Source organism: Microtus oregoni, unplaced genomic scaffold, assembly GCF_018167655.1.
Source record: "Microtus oregoni isolate MIOR12 unplaced genomic scaffold, Mior012 000017F_ref0000208, whole genome shotgun sequence".
NCBI lineage: Eukaryota > Metazoa > Chordata > Mammalia > Rodentia > Cricetidae > Microtus > Microtus oregoni.
In genome coordinates, this window is record NW_024543076.1 from 5,338,759 (window position 1) to 5,360,220 (window position 21,462).

At 47.3% G+C, this 21,462-nt stretch overlaps 2 protein-coding genes across 4 annotated transcripts in view; both read right to left on the bottom strand.

The window, feature by feature from the left end:
- Window positions 1-2,584, bottom strand: part of Rusc2 (RUN and SH3 domain containing 2) — a 51,318-nt gene extending 48,734 nt beyond the window's left edge. For 2 of the 3 annotated variants that reach the window (XM_041667483.1, XM_041667484.1), the window contains exon 1: window positions 2,370-2,584. The gene's annotated coding sequence lies outside the window, so the exon portion shown is untranslated. The remainder of the gene's footprint in view (window positions 1-2,369) is intronic. The other variant, XM_041667480.1, reaches the window with a different exon arrangement.
- Window positions 2,585-9,802: 7,218 nt separating this feature from the next.
- LOC121458235 (phospholipid-transporting ATPase FetA) overlaps window positions 9,803-21,462 on the bottom strand; it is a gene marked incomplete at its 5' end in the record, with an annotated part of 81,098 nt that continues 69,438 nt past the window's right edge. The window contains 9 exons of the mRNA XM_041667340.1: window positions 9,803-10,025; window positions 10,120-10,250; window positions 11,409-11,547; window positions 11,701-11,946; window positions 12,824-12,907; window positions 14,268-14,491; window positions 19,499-19,682; window positions 20,188-20,335; window positions 20,660-20,765. Coding sequence (XP_041523274.1) covers window positions 9,840-10,025; window positions 10,120-10,250; window positions 11,409-11,547; window positions 11,701-11,946; window positions 12,824-12,907; window positions 14,268-14,491; window positions 19,499-19,682; window positions 20,188-20,335; window positions 20,660-20,765 — 1,448 coding nt within the window. The remainder of the gene's footprint in view (window positions 10,026-10,119; window positions 10,251-11,408; window positions 11,548-11,700; window positions 11,947-12,823; window positions 12,908-14,267; window positions 14,492-19,498; window positions 19,683-20,187; window positions 20,336-20,659; window positions 20,766-21,462) is intronic.

Consider the following 21,462-nt stretch of genomic DNA (forward strand, 5'->3'; position numbering starts at 1 on the left):
CACAAAGAAAAGCAGTGTAAATCTGATATAGTGGCGATGTGTTATCTATTAGCTAGTGCTTTGCTGCTGTGGTAAGAATCCCACGCCCACCCTTCTACCCCAGTGCCCAGGGCCATCTGTCTTAGCCCAGTGTTAGCACCTGTCCTCCCAAAAGATGCTCCCATGCAAATCAGACTCACTGGATAGAAAGAACAAGATTACAGACCACCCGGGAATGGGAACCTTCACAATAACCTGAACACCGCGTTATCTGAGCACTTCACAGAGCCTGGCCTCACCCAAGCATGCACGCGTGACCTCTTTGGTCAAGTGACTTTTAGCAGATGCACAGTCATTGCGCTGAGTAACAGGAAGACAGGAAGAAAAGGGTGAGCTACTGTCCTAAATTTGCAAGCCTGGCCTGAGAGGAAAACAGAACACATAAGCCTCCCCATGAACTACGGTAGCCAGATTTAGCAAGTAAAACTATAGGGCTCCGTTGTTTATCGGAAATTCAAATTTCACTGGGCTACTATCTTATCTGGTAGTGATCTAAAGTCTGGGGATTGAGGAGAAAATAAAAAATCAAGGCTGTTCTGATCTGGAGTTACTGAGGTCTGCAAGGAGCCCATGCTGGGAAACCTACTGATTACAAAAAAGAAAGTTAAGGTAGGCTTGACTTCTGAAAGTGATGGTCAAGTTGCATGTGGGGGCCCATGCCTTTACTTCCATACCTCAGGAGGCAGAGGCAGTTGGATGTCTTTGAGTTCAAGGCATGCCAGAGCTATAAAAGCAAAACAAAACAAAAAAACAAAAAAACTCCCAAAAACAAACAACAAAAGTGTCCTTTGACTTCAATATAATAACCAGCAGAAAGAAGAAATAAACAACCATGCAAATGTCCAGAGCCAGGCAACAGGAGGGGCACTAGGGATAGCTAAGCGGCGACTTCCCATGAAGGCACACACTACCGCTTACATTCTACAGAGCCGCTGAGGGAACTCCTGTGCTATTTATTTATGATTTGTTCGTTTGTTTGTTTCTGGAGATTGAAGCCATTGGCTTGATGCCAGGCAAGTGCTCTGCCAGTGAGTTACAACCCTAGCCCCTCAGCTTTGCTAATACTTTGAGCCCGGTTGGAACAATGAATGCTATCAGGCCCTTCTTAGCTTGTAAACGGCTACCGTTTTCCAGCACGGTTTCAGCACCCAGCAACACTGTCTGCTTTCCTGAAAGCTTGGGCCAACTGTGAACCTGACCAAGGTCCCTCTCTTTTTCAACCTGCCTGCAGCACCTGCTCGCTAGTTAGAGTCAGGTTTAGCGGCTGGGGCTGGCTCTAGAGTTCTTCCCCAGGGGGAGCAGCTAGTCTCCAAGGAAGAGGAACTGTAACCCTGGCAAAGCTCTTTCAAGATTATCTGGGTAGCCTCTAAGGCACCAACCAATAAGAACCTCTGCAGCTCTATGACTGCCTTTAAAACAAAAACAAAACCACATAAACAGCAGATACATAGAAGTCCTAATGCAAATGAAACTGGAAGAACGGATGGGAAGGTGATAAATTCTGCACTTCCTAGAATGAAAGGCTGAACTAACTCCCCAAATGACACCCCCTTTCTTCTTTATGTAAGGAGACACACCTTTCCTGTCCCGCAGTCCCTGCATCGGGCTCATGTATTCATTCATCTCCCCAGTAGGTATTTCATCCGTGCTACTATGTGCCAGGCACTGTGCTGGGGGCTGGGGTAACAAAGATGAGCAGTGTGTGGTCCTCTCAGAGTCTGCAGAGCCACCTTGGCAAGCCACAGCTAGTCTATGACAACTGGATCACCTTGTCCTTCATGGCAGGTGGGCGCAGTAACAGGGCAGCAGCAAACTAAAGGTTTCTCCCCGGGAAAACTGGGCGAGAATGAGGGAGGACCGAAGCTGGCACTGGGCAAGGACCAACTTGGGAACCAGGAGGCAAACGGACGGATGGCGCAGAGGATCCGCTGCGGTCACTGCCGGAGACGACGGCAGCTGTGCTCCCACCGGGAGGACACAGATGTGGGTTCAGCGATGACTGGCACGAGCCAGTCCGGGCATCTCGGGGAAAGGGGGACAGTTTGAGGAGACGGTTGGGGGTGGACTCGGGGTGGTGCCTAATGGGCTGGCTGATGCTGGGTTTTTGAGGGTTCCTTGGACCTTGGAACAGCAGGGTCTGCAGCAGAGCCGGGGACCAGAGGGTGCGGACGGGAGGCGCGAGGGCGGGGCGGGGAGGCCGAGCGCCTGGCTGTGGGCAGGGTGGGTGGGCAGGCCGAGGCCCCGTCCCGAAGGACCCCTCGAAACGCGGGGACAGTGGGAGTCCAGGGTCCCGCTAGCCCGGGGAGAGGCGCGCCTAGCCCGCTGCTCACCTGTCAGCCACGTCCTTCCGCGCGGGTGGCGGCGTCTCGCGCCTCCTGGCGCCTCCAGGGGTCGCGTGGCAGCCCACGCCGGCGCTCCCCTCCGCTCCCCTCGGCTCGGCGTTGGTAACGCCCGGCGCCCCCTGCAGGCGTGGTGCCGATGGTCCGCTCTGGGCAGCCCGGTGCGGCCCCTCCGCGGAGCGCGTTGGTTCGGCCCGCCAAGCCCGCGGGCGCGCCCACCTCCCCGGCTGCGGCGCAGCGCCCGGCGCGAGTCACGCGCACAGCCTCGCCCGGAGCCAGCAGCCGGGACGCGGCGCCGCCCTGCGCTCGAGCCGGGGTGGGGTGGGACAGGGAGCGCAGACTGCGGGGCCTCGCGGGCAGGTGCGTGTGGCCTCCGGCTTCGGCCTCGGCAGCGAGAGCCTCACTGTGGATTCCGGGAGAGCAGCAGTGAAGAAATGTGAAAAACAGAGCAAGGACAAAACGCCAGAGCCTGGCTTCCCTTGAGACCAGTGGACTCGGCCACTGGGGTGTGGTGTGGACGGGGTGGGCACTCGGGCTTCGGGGTTTTCAAAAAATACCCCATGCAGAGTCAGTGGTAAGACGTCCTGATGAAACTTGGTACCCAGGCTCCTTGAGGGCAGCGCGGGCTGGGCTGGGGAAGGACGCAGGTGCCTCCCCGCTGCTCCGGGCCGGCCGAGCAGGCAGTTGTTCTGTAGGCAGTTACTGGAAGCCCAGTAAAGCGACAGCCATTCTAGAAATGGCGAGAGCCTGAGACCCTTTCCTTTAGAAGCTCCACCTTTGTAGGGCAGCCAAGACAGCAGATAAAAGTCACAGTGTGTTAAAAGTATCCTAGCCTCACAGTCACAGAAATGCTGGAGTTTAACGAATGGTGTGAATGGTTTGTCGGGCTTGATGCCACATGCTTTTAATCCCATGGGGCAGGCGGATCTCTGTGAGTGTGAGCTAAGCCTGGTTTATATAGTGTGTTCCAGGACAGACAGGCTACATACATAGTAGGGTCCTGTCCCCCAAAGCAAGCAAACACCAGCAAAAGCAGTTGTAGGGAGAATCGGCATAGAAAAGACAAAAGGTCAAAACAAGGGTACTGAGGGGTGAGAAGCGGTGGAGCCCTGGAGGAAACAGTTGGACAGGTTTGGATGATGGAAACTTAGGGCTTTCCTGCAAATGATGGAGAGACAATAAAGTTCTGTCTTGCTTATTTTTCTGGTTTTTATTATTTATTTATTTTTGTGAAGCTGGTTTTTTGCCCGACCTGGAACTCTATGTAGTGCAGACTGGCCTCAGACTCACAAAGATCTGCCTGCCTCTCCAGGACTGGGATTAAAAATGTGTGCCACCACACCTTGCCCCAATAAAGTGCTTTATGCAGAAGCAGGCAAGATCAATTAAGACCTTTTGAAGTCAGGTTTGCTTGAGAGTGAAGTGGAGTTGGTTGTTAACTCTTCCAACAGGGGGAGCCATGAGGAGGCACCTAGTGCCTGCAGAAGCCGGAAAAGGGCATTAGATCCCGTGGAACTGGAGTTACAGGTGGTTGTGAGCCACCTAGGAATGGAACCCAGGTCTTTCTGCATACACGTGGTACACAGACATACATGTAGGCAAAACACCCATACACATAAAAATTTAAAAATAATAAAAATAAGAGGCCATGTAGTTTCAGAAGTTGAGGCCTCCATTTTAAAGTGGCCAGCATTTGTCAGAATAATCATCCGAAGTCTGTAGTCCTCTGCATAGAGAATAAAGCAGACCCAAAGATAGGAACAGTCAAGCACTGTTTCAGTCCAGGAGGAAGCCTCAGGAGGGGCTTTCTGAGCTGGGTCAGAAAGGCATCACGGTGGAGAGCCAGAACACACACTGTTAACACCTCCCGGAAACCCAGAGAGGACAGGCCCAGCTCACTCTGCACTTTCTCCTTCACCACTTTATTTACTGCTGATGCAAACCAATAAACAAGGAACACTTCCCTAGCCCCTGCAGTTCCAGCCTCAAATAGTTTAAGATACTTACAAAGTGGTTTGGGGGATATACTGGCTGGCTTTGTTGGTCAACCTGAAATGAACCAGAGTTACCAGAGAGGAAGGAGCCTCAGTTGAGGAAAGGCCTCTATGAGATCCAGCTGTAAGGCTCTTCCTCAATTAGTGGTCAATGGGGGAGGGCCCAGCCCATGGTGGATGGTGCTATCTATCCCTGGGCTGGTGGTCCTGGGTCCTATAAGAAAGCAAGCCAGTAAGCAGCACCCCTCCCAGGCCTCTGCATCAGCTCCTGCCTTCAGGTTCCTGGCCCGACTTCCTTCAGTGGTAAACAGCAATGTGGAAGTATAAGCTGAATAAACCCTTTCCTCCCAGTGCACTTATTGGTTATGGTTTCACAGCAGCAATAGAAACCCCAACTATGATGGGAATATGTAGCATTAGGGTCCTGGAAGTGACCCTAGACTATTTTCCCTTAACCTGTCTCCACTTAATCAGTACGTTCTGCAGGTTGTACACCTCAAATTCAAATCAAACTGGGAGCCCTGGAAGAGCAGAGCCTATCACATCGCTCCAGCCCATCACATGACCTTTTACCTCCGGTTGTATAACCGACTTAGTTTCTCAGAGCTCCAGATCTAACCACCAGAGACAGAAGCCACAAAGAGTTACGTAGCCCCCCTGGCCAGGCATGGCTATAGGTAGTGGAGTCAGCTGGTGTAACTACAACCACCTACGTCCACTCATTCATCAGCAACTGTGTGGAAGGGCTAGAAATCAATGGCTTCAATATTCTCAGTTACTAGAGAGACAGGTAATAAGCAAATCAGTGATACTGATAAATTGTTACCTATGTTTTTACATAGCCAATCCTCAGAGGTCTTTGGATCTCTCTTTAAAATATCTCCCTCTGTTTATGGGCGCTGGAAGGATGGCTCAGCTGTTAAGGGCACCGGCTGTTCTTCCAGAGGACCAGGGTTTGATTCCCAGCACTCACAAGGCAGTTCACCTTCCTCTGAAACTCCAGTTCCCTTTCCCCCAGAGATCCAATGCCTTCTTCTGCCTCCATGGGTGCCAGGCATGTACATGGTGTATAGACATGCAGGTAAAACACTCATATGCATAAAATAAAAATAAAGGAAAATTATAAAAAATTGAAGTATACACTCTATTTACCCACTGATTCCTACCCCCCGCTACACACACACTATGGCCTTAGTCCTCAGCCCACTGTACCATACACAGGAAAATAAAATTGCCTCATAGTCTTCCAGATGCCACCTTTGTCCCTGTTCTCTAATGTTTTTGGCTGTGACTGATGTTTTGTTTTAATAACTGAGCTGAGCCATCTCTCCAGCCCTGTACCCCTATTCTCTATTAGAGAAGCCTGAGTTAATCTTTTCAGATGGGATTTAAACGGTCCACTCTTCTGAGCACATCTATCTGGCTACCCAGCCCTGCGCTGAGCTTCACACAGCAGACTGGCTTCCCTTACAAAGTTTACTCTTATGGGTGACCTGGAACTTGCTATGTCAGGCTGTCTGCCTCTGCCTCCCGAGTGCTGGGATTCAAAGCACTGCTCCTTTCCACAGATGCAAAAAATTGTTTATTCGTGTGTGCGTGTTTCTGTTTATTTCAAACCAAGCTTCTTTTAAAACAAATGCAAGCTTACCTAGTTCGTGGTATTATATCATCAGCAGTAGAAAATGAACATTGGATGATGTTTATGTGTTGGTGTCTACTAGAGTACATGCTCTCTGCTTCAGAAATCTTTGTTTTTTTTCCCTTCCCTGTATCCACAGAATCTAGACCAGCACCCAAATCACGGTGCTCAATGACTATTTACTGTGTATGTAAATGAATATGATGGATTAGAGAGTGAGTTTCCAGAAGGGTCTGGAACATTCTATATACAAATTGTGCTTTGAGACATGTGGAGCTAAGATAGTAGCTCAAATGGAGCAGATTTATAGATCGAATTAGCAAACTGTAAGAGTGTGGGTCTATTCAACTAGAGCCTTCGAAGAATGGAACCTGTGGAATAAGGGATGAAACCATTTAATGGCTAAATATTGTGCTATATGCCTATAATTCCAGGACCTGAGAAACCAAGGCAGAGAACCACAAGTCTCAGGCCGGCCTGAGCTATGCTGGTGGGCTCCATCTCAGGGAGATGTAAGAGATATTTGCCTCTGACTATCTCTTTGATCTGAAGTCCACAAAATTTCTAGTACTTTTAGGTAGTAACTGACGTTAATCACTTTAGCTTCCATTCAGTAATTAAGAGACTTAATGAATCTTCTGTTTGTTTGTTTGTTTTTTGAGACAGGGCCTCACATACCTTAAGTTTGTCTTGAACTCATAATATAGCTAAGGATGGCCTTTCTGATTTCTTCCCTTTCCCTCACAAGGCTTGATAGTATAGGTGTACAAAGCCTGAATTAATGTTTATAATTTTTATATTATTTCTTTTATTGTTTTGTATGCTTAAGTGTTTGGCTTGTATGTATGTCTATGCACTAAGTGGGTACTGGGAATCCAACACAGGTCTTTGGCAATCTTACCACTGTGCCAGCCCCTTGAATTAATTTTTAAATTTTCAGACTTTGACTGCACGCTTTTCCTTGTTTGGCTCTGCCGGACTGCAGGTGGTCATGCCCAGTGGGAAACACAGTGGAGCTCAGTGGATGCTTGTGCTGATCCACCTACCTCTCCTCCTAGTTTTCTAGCCCTCATCTCCCCAGAGTTTGATTAAGGCAGTAGAGAGAAACGCTGAAGAAAATTCTTACCTGACATATGCTGCCACAAACCAGTTCTAGGCCTCAGCAAATACCTATAGCGAGCTTTTCCTCCAGGGCCCCTTTCTGTTGCTCACAAATCTCCCTTTTCACAAATCTCACTGTGTAGCTCTGGTTGTCCTGGAACTCTCCATGCTGACCTTGAACTCACAGAGAACCCCCTTTTCTTGCTTTTTAAAACATTTTTCTAGGGCTGGAGAGATGGCTCAGTGGTTAAGAGCATTGCCTGCTCTTCCAAAGGTCCTGAGTTCAATTCCCAGCAACCACATGGTGGCTTACAACCATCTGGAATGAGGTCTGGTGCCCTCTTCTGGCCTGCAGACATACACACAGACAGAATATTGTATACATAATAAATTAATATTAAAAAAATAAAAGATTTTCTAGTGACAAGCAGGGTATCAATATTTTGTGTATTTGTCAGTTGTATCAACAATCTGCCCAAATATTTCCTCGTATCCTCCTGAACTTGGATTCAACTAAGGCTGTAACACAAAGTCCATTAACAGTTTTCCCCAAAGAGCTGACATCCAGATTTCTGTCCCTTTTCTCAAAGCAGGAAGGGCAATGATGAACTGCAAACTCACTTGGCACACACACTCCCAAACATGGCACTCAACCCTTGGCTCTTCTTCAGAGACCAAGGCTTGGAGAGCCAAGCCAGGACACACGTAAAGAATCGAGAGAGGGCGCTGACTGCTCAGGAGCTCTGAGGATAACACTGGTCCAAACTCTACTTCTATAGAAGCCTTATGTGGGTGACCATGAGTAACCATGTGCCATAAAAAGAGGCCCCGAAACCCCTAAAGAATAACCGGAAACTGCCCACAGAAGCATGAGCTTCATTTCAAAAGGAAAAGGCAAGAAAACAGTAAAAAATATTAAGCATTTGCCTTCTGTAGGATGGTGAGAATTAAACACAAAATAAAACAGTTCCCCCAGCGAGATCATTCAGGACTAGGTGAAAAGCAGAGAAGCGAGCACATGAACTCTAGACCGACAGCTGGGGAGCCTACATGGGACCCACCTAGACCCTCTGATGTGGGTGATAGTTGTGTAGCTTGATCTGTTTGTGGGACCCTTGGCAGCAGGACCAGGACCTGACCCTGGTGCATGAGGTGGCTTTTTGGAACCTATGAACCTATTTCCTATGGAGGGATGCCTTGCTCAGTCTTGATGCAGCGGGGAGGAGCTTGGTCCTGCCTCAACTTGATATGCCATGGCTTTGTTGACTCCCATGGGAGACCTTACTCTTTCTGAATGGAGATGGAGGAGTGGATTGGAGGGGGGGATAGAAGGAGGTAGGAGAAAGAAATGGAAGAAGATGAGGGAGGAGAAACCATGGTTGGCTAGAGTTGAGAACTGTCTTCTGTCGGTAGGGGATATCATGAGTTAGGATAAGATACTCAGAAAACTTATACCTAGGACTGAACTCTCGGGACATATGCTGAAGATATGTGAACAGGATAGGATTATGTAGTTAAAAGTGTGTGGTCAGGGTTGGTGGTGGCACACACCATTAATCCCAGCACACAGGAGGCAGAGGCAAGTGGATCTCTGTGAGTTCGAGGTCAGCCTGGTCCACAAAGTGAGTTCCAGGACAGCCAGAGCTATACACAGAGAAACCCTGTCTTGAAAAGCCCACCTCCAAAAACCAACCAAACAAACAAACCTTGTGTGAAAATGTGTGGTCAGGCCAACGCCAACATAGACTTTAGGGGGCAGAAAAGCAGAGCAGAGCTGAAGAAGGAGAGGGCAGGGAATGTGGGACCCACAGGCTGTGCTATTGACAATGCTGCACGATGCTATTGCTCAGATTATGTTGTTTTCACAAGGGCCCCCATAGACTATACACATCTCTCGACTCCTAAATAAGCAATTTATTTCTCCATTTATTTCTCCACAAACTTCTTGGAAACATTTTTTTTCAAGTACATACAATTTCTTCTCAAAATCATTTTATGGAAGACAAATGCTCACCAGCAATGGCTTACATCCCATGCAGAAATTAATCTTTAAATCTCCTGGGTTGTTCCCCTCCTGCTCTGAATGCCTGAATACACCTCAGTTCTTAGATCAAAGAGGTCAGAAAGGGGAAGGCAAAACTTTGCGCTGTCCTATCCAGGCAGGACCCGCCTCCGTTTTCTTTCCTTTCTTCTTCTTTTCTGTTTGGTCCAGAAATTCTCCTTTGGTTTCTTCAGACTAAGTCTTCCAGCTCCCTCTTCCTTTGCTACTCAGGGCCAGCCAAACGTTCACCCTGGCACTCTGACTCTTCCAGATAAATCTGAAAACGGTGTCCGGGTGGGGATATGTTCCTGTGGGGTTCTGGGAAGGTTTATAGTTGCTTTGGGTAAGGGAGAGACAGGGCCCAGACTGAGGCCCTTAGGCCCTACCTTCTTCTCTGTTGCCCCTCTTCTCCTCTTCCACATTTGCTTGTCAGGGTTACGATATGGAAGAAACGACAGGAGGCTTCGACTTGCTTTTTCTTGAAATGCTGTAACTCTGGCTGATATATGGGGGCTGGTACCGCTTTCCTTGCCTTTCCTGGGTACAGCTTTCTTGGGAATGAAAAAACTGAAGCCCCGGAGTCGCTTTATGCTGGTGTCTGAAGATCCCAATCCCTTTTTACTGAGTTGCATAAATACAAGGAAGGAAGAGCAATGGCTGACAGATTTTCCTGAGGTGTCTGCATTTTACAAGGCCCTCTTGCTTGTTTTGACGGCATTGGACTTCAGTGTCTTGCCAGACGTGATGAGGGCTCCAAAGCCATGCTTGTGGGAGAACGCATAGGCAGAACGTCGAAGGCCTGGGTGTTTTACTTTGGTCTTGACTGGGGGTGGCAGCGGATGTTTCAAGCAGAAATGAATCCTGTTCAAAACCTATATCCAGAGCACGGGGGACAAGGTTTTCAGAACGGAGGCCAAGACAGAGGGGATGGTAATTCCATCTGTGCAGGGTCCCACTTCTACTCACCTTGTCCACATTGACAGGCCAGAGGAGCAATTTGAGGAAGTTGTATCCAATCACAGGAATCATGCAGAGGACGGTGCTGAGCACAAGACACAGCCACATCTGTGGCTGGTTAAGGATGTTCCTGGCCACACCTGCAAACAGTGAACCCGGAAAGGAGAGGGTGAAGATAGAGTTAGGGGTGGGGAGAAATCAGCCAGGGCACAGCTCCATTCTCCAGGCCCAAGAAGGAAGGTACTGATTTCCAGACAGTCTAGGCCCTTGAGAAGTAGTATACATGCAAACAAAGTCATATGTTTTCCCTTTGCACAGCTACTCGGGGCAGTAGCTTCCCCTTCCTGGGAAACAGTTGCTTTGGGGGCTGATGCAATTCACATACCTTTGTCTCCCTCTAAAGGCAGGGCTGGACAGAGCAGGAGGAAGGGCGGGCTGTAAGGGCATCCTAGTGCATTCATGCAAAAATGAGTGGAAGGCACTGGGGCCAGCAAGAGAGTTGAGAGGTTAGCATGCCTCCAAGCCTGACTACCTGAGTTCCATCCCTAGGCCCCACGTAATAGAAGGTGAGAACCAACTCCTTCAAGTTGTTATTTCTCTCTGTCTCTCACATGCCCAATAAATACATAATGAATGTGATAAAATTTTAAAAAAGAATTGAAAGCTTTGGAGAAGAAAATGAGTCAGTGGTCTGCCAAGAGGCAGACAGCAAGTACACATGCACAGTCTTTGCACGCGATGAGAGCAGAGCAATGTAAGACAGTGAGGCAGTTTGCACTGGAGTTTCAAGTCATTCAATTGAAAATGAACAAACACACACACACACAAACAAAGGCTAGAGAGATGGCTCAGTGGTTAGGAGCACTGGCTGCTCTTCCAGAGGACCTGGGTTCAATTCCCAGCACCCACATGGCAGCTCATGCCTGTCTGTAACTCCAGTTCCAAGGATCTGACAGCCTCACACAGACACACATGCAGTCAAAACACACACCAATGCACATAAAATAAAAATTATAAATCATAAACAAACAAAACCCCCCAGAATTCTGCTAATAATTCTTGCCCTGTTGTTTCAAGAGAGACTTGTGAAGATCAAATAATCTAAGATATTTGAAAAAAAATTGGAAATTCTAAAGTGAACTATTCTCCTACGAAGGCTTTGCACCCTTTGGAGCAGACTCTATCTATTCATACTCTAGCTAAGCACCAAGTATGTAACGCATAGTTTCTCAGTAAACATTAGATTAGCATTTTATTAGGCCTCCCCCATGCCAAACACCTGCTGGTCAGGGTCTTACCTAGGAAGTGGAAGGTGCTGGGGAACATTAGATACAGGCCATCACTACACAGGAAGAGTAAGATGCAAAAGTAGAAACCCAGGCTACCCCAGATGAAGGCATGGCTTATCAGCGTCCAGAAGTTTGTCCTCAGGGCGATCTGAAAAGCACCGGCTCATGGGCAATGCTGTACAACTTGTCGGCCACTTGCATTGGCTAAGCCTGTAATGGAAGTCGCTCCCTGCCCTCTTTCCCTTTCCTGATGGACAGGCTCCCCACCCAGCCCCCTTGCCCCCACTCCCGGGGGCCACACCTGCATTGTCACCACCCAGATCAAGGTGGACTGCACGATCAGGGAGAATGACTGGAAGTCGGAGATGTCCTTTCCATCGCTGCGCTCTGAGTTGAAGATGGTGCCCATGGGGACAAAGAACAGCACGAAGGAACTGTAGACGCCATGCACTAAACACTTCAGAAACTCCTTCTTGTTGAAATACAGGTTGTGCTGTCCTGGCTCATACAGCTCTGGGTAACACAGACTCCATGTTTCATTCACATCCTGGTAACATCAGAGGGGAAGGAGACCATCAGCTTTCCCTCTCCTCAGAGCAGGGGTGTCTTGCCTCACTCAGTCTGCAGCCAGGCTGCCCAGGCATTTCCTCAGGGAGTGCTTGGGAAGCAGAACCAGAGAACAGTGACCACAGTCCTCTCTAGGTAAGGACCTGTAGTAGAAGAAAACTCAGAGACAGGAAGTTGGGAAGCATTTGGAGGCACTTAGGATTTGGGGGTGACAAAGGGGGCAGTTTGGCTCAGGGGCAGCTAGAAGGGAGGGCTGGAGTGTGGGAGAGGGGTGGAACTAGGGTATAGGTCCCCAGGTAGAAGTGTTCCTTTTGTTAAGTTTTTATGTCAAGTCAGTGGGCAGAGGCAGGAAAATCACTTAGAATTAGCAAGTCCTTTGGAAGCTGTTCTTCATCTATTGAGACTCTAACTACTGCCCAGAATGGAGGTTGGAGTAGAAGCCTCAGGGAGAAGAGGGATCAGACCCTCCCTACAGAGGGACTCTCTAAGAGGAGCAGAGCCAGTCCTGGCTGGTTCCCTGTGACATAAAATATCGTGCCCACAGCCCCACAGCTGGCCTTTAGAACTCTCACTGGGGCCTTCCTGCAGCAGGTGGTCTCATCCTAGTACCTCTGAATAGGCTTCTCCTTTCTCAGTTCTTTGCTCTACCAAGTCTTGGCTTAATGGTTCTGTTCCTCTCAATAATTTTTGGAGGATTCCTTCCTCACCCTATGCCACTGTCCAGGGGATCAGCTACTTTCCCTGCTCTAGAAATTATTTTCTTCACATTTGACCTTGGAGAGCTCACTCTCGTTTCCCTCCTCATCTGTGAGTCCAGGGTTCCAGCCCTGTCTAAGAGTCCTGCTCCCGGGTCTTACCTTTTCAAAGAGACTCAAGCCGAGGACAGGGAGGGAAGTGTAAATCAGATTGTAGCAGGTGATGAACCAAGTATCGTAAACTGTCTGGAAGAGTACCAAGGAGATTGTTTTTAGATTACTTTCTTCATAAAGCCCAGCTCTACCTCCCAGGTCCAATGCAACCCTCTCCTGGACCCCTGCCTAGCATGACTGAAATCTAGGTAGAGTCCCAGTCTTTCTTTGATCTTACTCTAGAGCCCACATCTTAGACTGAGGCAAGGCCATGCTGAGCTTCCAAGGTTGACCTGTACTGTCCCCCTGGGTACAGAGAGGACACAGCTAGGCTTCCAGGGAAAGCTAGCCATGGTCCTGAACCTCTAGACCAGTGAAGCTTGAGGTTCCTTTCTTTATCTGCCTGGTGGCTTGTATTGGCTTCTGTGGCCCTGAACATTTACTAACGGCAATCATGCTTCTCCAATTGAGTGTTCCATCTGGAATCTAGGGAGGGCTGCTTTCCTCACTGTCCACAGGAGGTCAGACCACCCCCGCAGACCAGATTGGCCTGACTAGGATTGGAGTGAACCAGTCTACCCTGTCTGCTGACTGGTGTAGACATCTCCTGAGATAACCAGTCCTCACGTTGTTTTTCTTGGGATTCCTCAAGAGACTCCTGAAAGACTTCTCTTAGGACAAAGGGCTCTTCTTATAACATCACAACCTACATTTCCATGCCAGGTTGTGGTTTCATATTCAAATGTGAAATTAATTTACCAGAGGAACAATTTTGTGTATGTTGGGATCCCTGGGCAGCTGTAGTTCTAAGTACAAGAGAATATCATGACAGCCTGTCTGTCATGACCCAAGAAGCTCCTGGAGGCTTGCCCAATATTTAGTCTAAGCTGCATGGATGATATATTTGGACTGTTGTCATTATTCATCTACAGACTTGAAATATAACCACTGCACAGTACCTTGGAAGGATGTAGAACGTAACTATTATACTTTATGATTCTGATAATTTAAAAATAAAGATGGCTCTTCCATATTATAATCACAAAATTAAAACCAGTATTTAAAAGTGGAGAAGTCCAGTTCCCGAGGATCTGAAACCCTCTTCTGGCCTTTGAGGATACCAGGCATGCGTACACATACATACATGTAGGCAAGACATTCAAACATATAAAATAAAAAATCTAAAAATAGTAAAAGTAGAGAATTGTTAAGATATTATGGACAACAAAAACAAAAATATGACTTTGGATGCTAAGAGAAATCCAGATCCTCCAATTTTTCTTGATTTTTTATGTTGAGAACTCTAGTATCAGTGTAGCTCCTGGGAGAGTTCTGAAGGTAGCAGTCATGATGTGGGAATGTAAGGCTAATGTAGGTTTGGACAGCGGGATTAATACAGGATGAGGACAGGAATACTACATACACTGAGAAGGAAAACGGTGCCTTCTCTTACCTGTGCGGAGAACCCGTTGAAGAAGGCATACCAGAAGTGCACCAGTGTAAAGGCAAAGTTTTTGTAAAAGAAGTAGCTGAGAAACTTGCACATACGATTGTACGACCAGCGGCCATGGACCAAGAGGAGGCGCTGAAGGTAGCGGAACTGGCAGAAGGAAAAGTCACTGTTGAGCATGGCCTGCATCCCTTCATGGCCGCCGATGCCAACCCCAATATTGGCAGCTGCAATGAAACCCCAGAGATTCCTAAGACAGGAAAACTGTTTGCTGGGTTCTTACCCTGGGAAGTGAAAAGGGAGAGTAGAGATACAAGCCTTTTATTTTACATTTGGGACGACTGTTAGACCCAGTTAAAAATGGCACCTTCACAGTAGAATCTTTTTTGACTGATCACCCTTTCTCCACATGCTGGGAAGCCCCTTCTCTGCACTCTGTTTTGGGTGCTGTCATTTAAGATTGCTTGGTGGAGCCAGCACTAGAAGGTTGTCCTCTGTCCTGTGCCAGCCACCTGAATTCTTTCTTACTAATCAGATAGTTGTGATTTAAATCCCTTGTTATCCACAGAAGCTACTTAAATGAATTAAGAATACAGGGTGAATGCCAATCTAACACAATATTTAATCACCCACATTTATCCAAGGAGCAAAATCCCAGTTGTTCAGAGGGATAAGCAATGTATATACTTTATTAGTGAGAAATAAACTCTCTGGGGGGACTTAAAGTGAATTTTGCTAGATAAAGCAAGATTGTATTTGATAGACCAGAAGACACCAAATTTCCTAAAAGTTTTAATTACTCTCACAATTCACTGTTCTGGTCTTTTTCACTGATTTTTTCATGCATATAGCTACATTATTGCTCAATAGGGTTAACTGAAATGTCTTTTTTCTCATTCATTCATTCATTCATTCATTCATCCTCGAGACAGGGTTTCTCTGTATAGTCCTGGTTGCACTGGAACTCGCTCTGCAGACCAGGCTGGTCCCCAACTCAGAGATCCACCTGCCTCTGCCTCCTGAGTGCTGGTTAAAGGCGTGCACCACTATGCTCAGCCAGGACAACTGAAGTTTCTGAGTCTCAATGCTGAAGCAAGAACACTTTCTAGAACTGAAGTAGAGGCTGGACTATCTGGTGGTGCTTCCTGTATGAGGTTTTGTTTATACCTCACAGATCAACACGTTTTTGAACACATACGTGGAATTCAAACCGGAAAATTTCAGCTCTTTGCTTCTACTGGTATGAAGTTCAATAAATCACCTACTCCCCTCCAGCCAGGGGAGCCCCCGCAGGTTCTAGGGAGCACAACCTTGAGCCCACAGACTTCAACAGAAAGAAAGAGCCTGACTCCTGCATAGGGGATCTTTCTGTGGAGCTGATGCCATCTCAGACAGCCTGCTGTGATGCAAGGGTGGGGATGCATGTGTTCCTGTCTGACCCGGTGCATGCCTGTGGACGTGGACTGTGAGAGCTCCAGGACACGGGGTGTGAGTGGGCTGTGCATGCCTGTGGACATGGACTGTGAGAGCTCCAGGACACGGGGTGTGAGTGGGCTGTGCATGCCTGTGGACGTGGACTGTGAGAGCTCCAGGACACGGGGTGTGAGTGGGCTGTGCATGCCTGTGGACGTGGACTGTGAGAGCTCCAGGACACGGGGTGTGAGTGGGGCTGTGCATGCCTGTGGACGTGGACTGTGAGAGCTCCAGGACACGGGGTGTGAGTGGGGTTGTGCATGCCTGTGGACGTGGACTGTGAGAGCTCCAGGACACGGGGTGTGAGTGGGCTGTGCATGCCTGTGGACGTGGACTGTGAGGGCTCCAGTGCACGGGTGTGAGTGGGGCTGTGCATGCCTGTGGACGTGGACTGTGAGGGCTGATGGAGGAAGGTCATTGGTTAAATAAAAAGAAACTGCTTGGCTCTCATTGGTTAGAGATAGGTGGGAGGAGTAAACAGAACAGAACGCTGGGAGGAAGAGGAAGTGAGCTCAGACTCCACAGTTCTCTTCTCGGGAGCAGACGCCTGAGAGAGATGCCATGCTCCGCTCTCCCAGGCAGACGCACGCGATGAAGCCAGCCGCCAGGTTAGACATGCTGAATCTTTCCCAGTAAGACCAGTGCTCACAGATTATTAGAGATGGGTTGATCGGGATGTGAGAATTAGCCTGTAAGGGCTAGAGCTAAAGGGCCAAGCAGTGTTTAAATGAATACAGTTTGTGTGTTGTTATTTCGGAGCATAAGCTAGCCATGTGGGCAGCCGGGGTGCTGGGGACGCAGCCCCGCCACTCTTATTACTACAGATTGGCGTCCAGACGTGTGGACAACTGAATCCACTGAAAGCCTGAGAAAGCTTGGGAAAGAGCATGTTTTTTTGGTAGCTGCAATTTAATAGAGGCTTCCTGACTCAGCTTTAGCTGCAAAACCCTGCAGCTCATTAAGAGGTCCTGCCACGAAACACTTAAATGGTGAAAAGCTGAATGCATGCTTTTCGGTTTTCAGCTGTAGCAGGAAAAAAGCTGTGCCGTTTAAAATGCTGGCTTTCTGGGCCATCCTGCCAGGGCAAACTGACTGTTTGAGGCAGGAGGGCCGACTACAGAGAGAGGACTTGTGTGTTGTCTGTGGACATAATGCTGCAACTTACTTGCTGGCAGGGACCTTGCAATGCCATAGAGTTGTGGCAGTAAACATGGCTACAGCCAGTACCTCAGCCATGAGGCTGGAAAGCTAAGGAATGGGCTACATCTAGCCGGCAAAGCCACGCCTTTAGTCCTACTGAGATTGCTTGGTAAATTAAAGACTCATGTGGTCAGAAAAAGAGAGATATACAGTAAAGAGATATTCAAAGACAGAGAAAATTTCTGAATGGTTTAAAGTGTGTTAAAAATATATTCAGACTAAAAGTTGAAGTTCTTAAAGTAACAAACAAAAAAAAAAGGAAGAGAGTTGTTGTGTGTGGTACACACCTTTAATCCCAACACTTGGTAGGCAGAAGGAGATTGACCTCTGTGACTTCAAGGTGTGGTAGCACACGCCTTTAATCCCAATGCCTGGGAGGCAGAGACAGGCAGATCTCTGAGAGTTCAAGGACAGTCTGGTCTACAGAGTTACTTCAGGTCAAAGATACAGAGAACCTATCTCAAAAAGCAAAAAGTTAAAAGTAAAAATAAACAAAATAGAGGTTAAAATAAAATGAACAAAGATGGAAAATACACAGAGGATCTTGATACTGTATGCTATTATGCTCTCTTTAAATTATTTGAATGCTGAGGAAGGAGCAACAGATGCTAAAAGATATTTATTTATAAATGCTGCTGAACTAATCCAACATAGATATTTTGATGCCTTGACTTTGAAATTTGGATCTAAGGACATGATGCTTTGGAAAGGAGTTTCTTATTTTGTTTTCACAGAGGATGAGACCCTGTTCATTTCTTCTATTCCGATTTGGTATGATGGACCACGTCCTCCTGAAGGGTTGCTGTGAACATCTTCAGAAAATTGCTTTGCTCAACTGCCAACTGAGATGAAACTAGCACACAGGTTATACCATGAAAGACCTAATTAACGACGCCCCCATTCAGCAGGAAGCAGTTTGGAGAGAAATAACTGCGCCCATATTCCCAAATAATGTTTATAAATGTTCTTTTACATTTAAAGGGGGATATGATATAGGTATGAATAATTTGCATTAGTATAGATTTTGCTTTATTGATAGAGATTTACAGTCAATTATGTTATATGTATATGTATTTCTGATATTGATTAAGGTATTGTGATTGTGTAGTTCATTATTAAAATGTAATGTATAATTAGGAAATATAGGTTGTTAATGGATAATCATCAATAATAGTAAAGCTTGTAGTCATGTTAGTTAGATTTTCTAGATATATAGAGATATATTTTAGATAGACATTCTTCATGTCTTTCAAAGATTACAGAATAGGACATTTAATGTTTTAATAACTTAGGACTTTTCATGACAATGAGACACTCTGCTCCTGGCAGCACCAATCTACTTCAAGAGGAAGATGGGCATCGAAGAGGCTCGTTATGGAGTTTGATAGCCATTTGGGCAAGAAACTGCACTTGCCTGGACTATTGCATAAACTGGACACAGAGAACCCACAGAGAGAGGACTACTGAACTTGCCTAAGGTGAGATGATCTTTCGGGGTTCCTGATTCATGAAAGAGTCTGCGAGACATTCTGCAGGACACAACAGATAGTGACTGAACTGACTTTGAATTTTCCTGCTTTATGAAAATGTCTGCTGGATACCATGGGCCTGAAGGCTGAAGATGGATGCCCCAATGGTACAGAGGAACTTTGGGTGACATCCAGGCAGTGAGATGTCTCTGTCATTTCTAGAGTTTTAAAAGTTGCTTTTTTCTTGTTTGCTTAGGTAGTATTGTATCTTTCTGGAGTCTTTGATGGAGTTAAGAATAGTTATAGTTATAGTTTTCCTTAGTTATGATAAAGACTATTGTAACTTTTACTTGATAACTGTTTTGTTATATGTAATTTTGCTATGTTAAAGTTAAAGACTTTTTTTTTTTGTTTAAACCGAAAAAGGGGAAATGATGGAGGAAGGTCATTGGTTAAATAAAAAGAAACTGCTTGGCTCTCATTGGTTAGAGATAGGTGGGAGGAGTAAACAGAACAGAACGCTGGGAGGAAGAGGAAGTGAGCTCAGACTCCACAGTTCTCTTCTCGGGAGCAGACGCCTGAGAGAGATGCCATGCTCCGCTCTCCCGGGCAGACGCACGCGATGAAGCAAGCCGCCAGGTTAGACATGCTGAATCTTTCCCGGTAAGACCAGTGCTCACAGATTATTAGAGATGGGTTGATCGGGATGTGAGAATTAGCCTGTTAAGGGCTAGAGCTAAAGGGCCAAGCAGTGTTTAAATGAATACAGTTTGTGTGTTGTTATTTCGGAGCATAAGCTAGCCATGTGGGCAGCCGGGGTGCTGGGGACGCAGCCCCGCCGCCCTAATTACTACAGAGGGCTCCAGTGCATGGGGTGTGAGTGGGGTTGTGCATGCCTGTGGACGTGGACTGTGAGAGCTCCAGGACACGGGGTGTGAGTGGGGTTGCACACATCAGTCACACACTTTATACGTCAGGTGGGAGCCAGAGTCAGTGAATCGACAGCACAATACCATTTAGACCAGTTTTGCCCATGGAGGAAGGGAGGGATAAGCCACGGGTGGGGACTACTGCCCACCTCCCCTCACATGCCTTTGATCATGCCGATGTCATTGGCCCCATCCCCGATGGCCAGTGTCACCACCTTCTTGTACCTCTTCACCAGGTCTACCACTTGGGCCTTCTGCAGGGGTGTCATCCGGCAGCAGACCACCCCCTTGCACATGCATGCCGTCCGCAGCAGCTCCAACTCCATGTTCCCTTCTAGAGCATAGGCCTGTAGTGCCAAGACACACTTACTCAAGGTGTTACCCCACAGTCTCTCGGGTGGACCTTCCCTTTGTCCTCTCCTTCCTAGGGCAAGCCTAGCTCCTCAGAAGGTGTGCTACCCCTGACAGGGCCTAGTTCTTGAGTTCGTTCTAGACGTGAGTTATTCCCTCACATCTGGTTTGGCCTCCAATGGGAAACCATTTATGGCCTCTCATTGGGTCATTAGGCCAAGTGAATTTGAAGGGTCCTGTTCTGCTTGTTTTCCCCTTTACCCCAAGCAGCAAGCCATGTTAGTAGGAAAAACTTGAATAAAGAATAAAGAAGACTTTTCTTCTTCTCTTTGGCTTCACTTTCTTAGTATACGCTTGTCTAGAGTAGCCTGGGGAAAGATGTCTTTCAGGGACCGATACCCCAGGGAGGGGAATAGAGAAGGTTTAGTTTCCCGGAGCTGGGTGGACCTGGGGTAGAGGACTCAGAATAAAGGAGCAGAGAGGTAGTTCTGTGTTGCCCACCAGACTGCAGCCATTGATGACCAAGCCAAAGCTGCCGTTGGGCATCTCGTCAAGCATTCTGAAAGGTATTTTGGTATTCCTGGCAAGACAAATGTTTATAGGATCTGACTCCAGGAGAGACTCAGGTTTCATCTTGTTCCTTGCAGCCCTGGAAACCAAAAAACCGTGGTCAGAGTCTCATCTGAAGCCATACAGCATAGGAAGAAAACATGTCCAAGGTAAAGTGGACAAGGCAGGTCCCAGGCCTCTGCAGAACAGCAGACAGTCTTACACTCACCGTCTCCGAGGCCTTTGCTGCTGCCTTCCCATTTCCCCACCCACACTCTAGGTCCTGTAGGCCAAATACTTCTTTATAAAAGTATATCAGCTATTTGGAGCGTTTGTTTGTTTCCCTTTCCTCATTTCTTCTCTGCGCCTTCTATGGAGGGGGCCACATCTGGGGTCAGGACTCAGGCTGCCTTCCCACGTGTACCTGAGTTCTTGCAGAACCGTTTCCCTGTCTGTGCCTTCCACCACGAACACCCCATCCATTTCATCCTTGAATATCCTACAGGAGTAGGCAATGTTCACAGCAGTCTCTGTGGAAAAGGGAACATGGTTTCCTTTTGACTGGTCCTTACAAAGTCTTTAGGGCAAGCTACTTGGACAGGGGTAGCAGGCTCAGAGCCCATCCGTCCATGTTTGCTCTGGATCCATTAAAATAAAATTTGTTTTTCATGAGCCAGGGGAGACTGTAGCCTAACAGTAACAGGTGAGTTTCTACTTGGCATTGCCTTTGGGCTTGTTTATGAGTAGCCAGGATCATCCAGACTTAGTCTTCTCTAAAAGGCCTTTCCTTATTGGTGAGTGTGTATGTGTGTGCCTGAGCACACGTGTGGAGGTTGGAGGACAACTCGTAGGAGTTATATGGGTTCCAGGGATTGATGTCAGGAAGTCACAGTCCTAGTGGCAAGCTCCTTCCCCCTCTGGGTCATCTTGCTTGCCTGTGGATGTGTTTTGTTGAAAGTACTGTTCCAATTTCTATGCTAAATATTATGAGGATAGAGACATGTGCAACTTGCATCATTTCTTCTATATTAAGTAACCTCATATTTGGAATAAATTAATACTTAAGAAAAAATAAAAATAAAATTAATGCCCAAGTGCAATGAGAATGCAGATGAAAGATGCATTTTTTTCCAGAAATTTCTTACTGGAAATTCTTGAAGGATTCATAGGACTGTGTAGGAGAAGCAAAGCTACCTTAAGTAGGACAACAACCCAAATCCAGGAGTA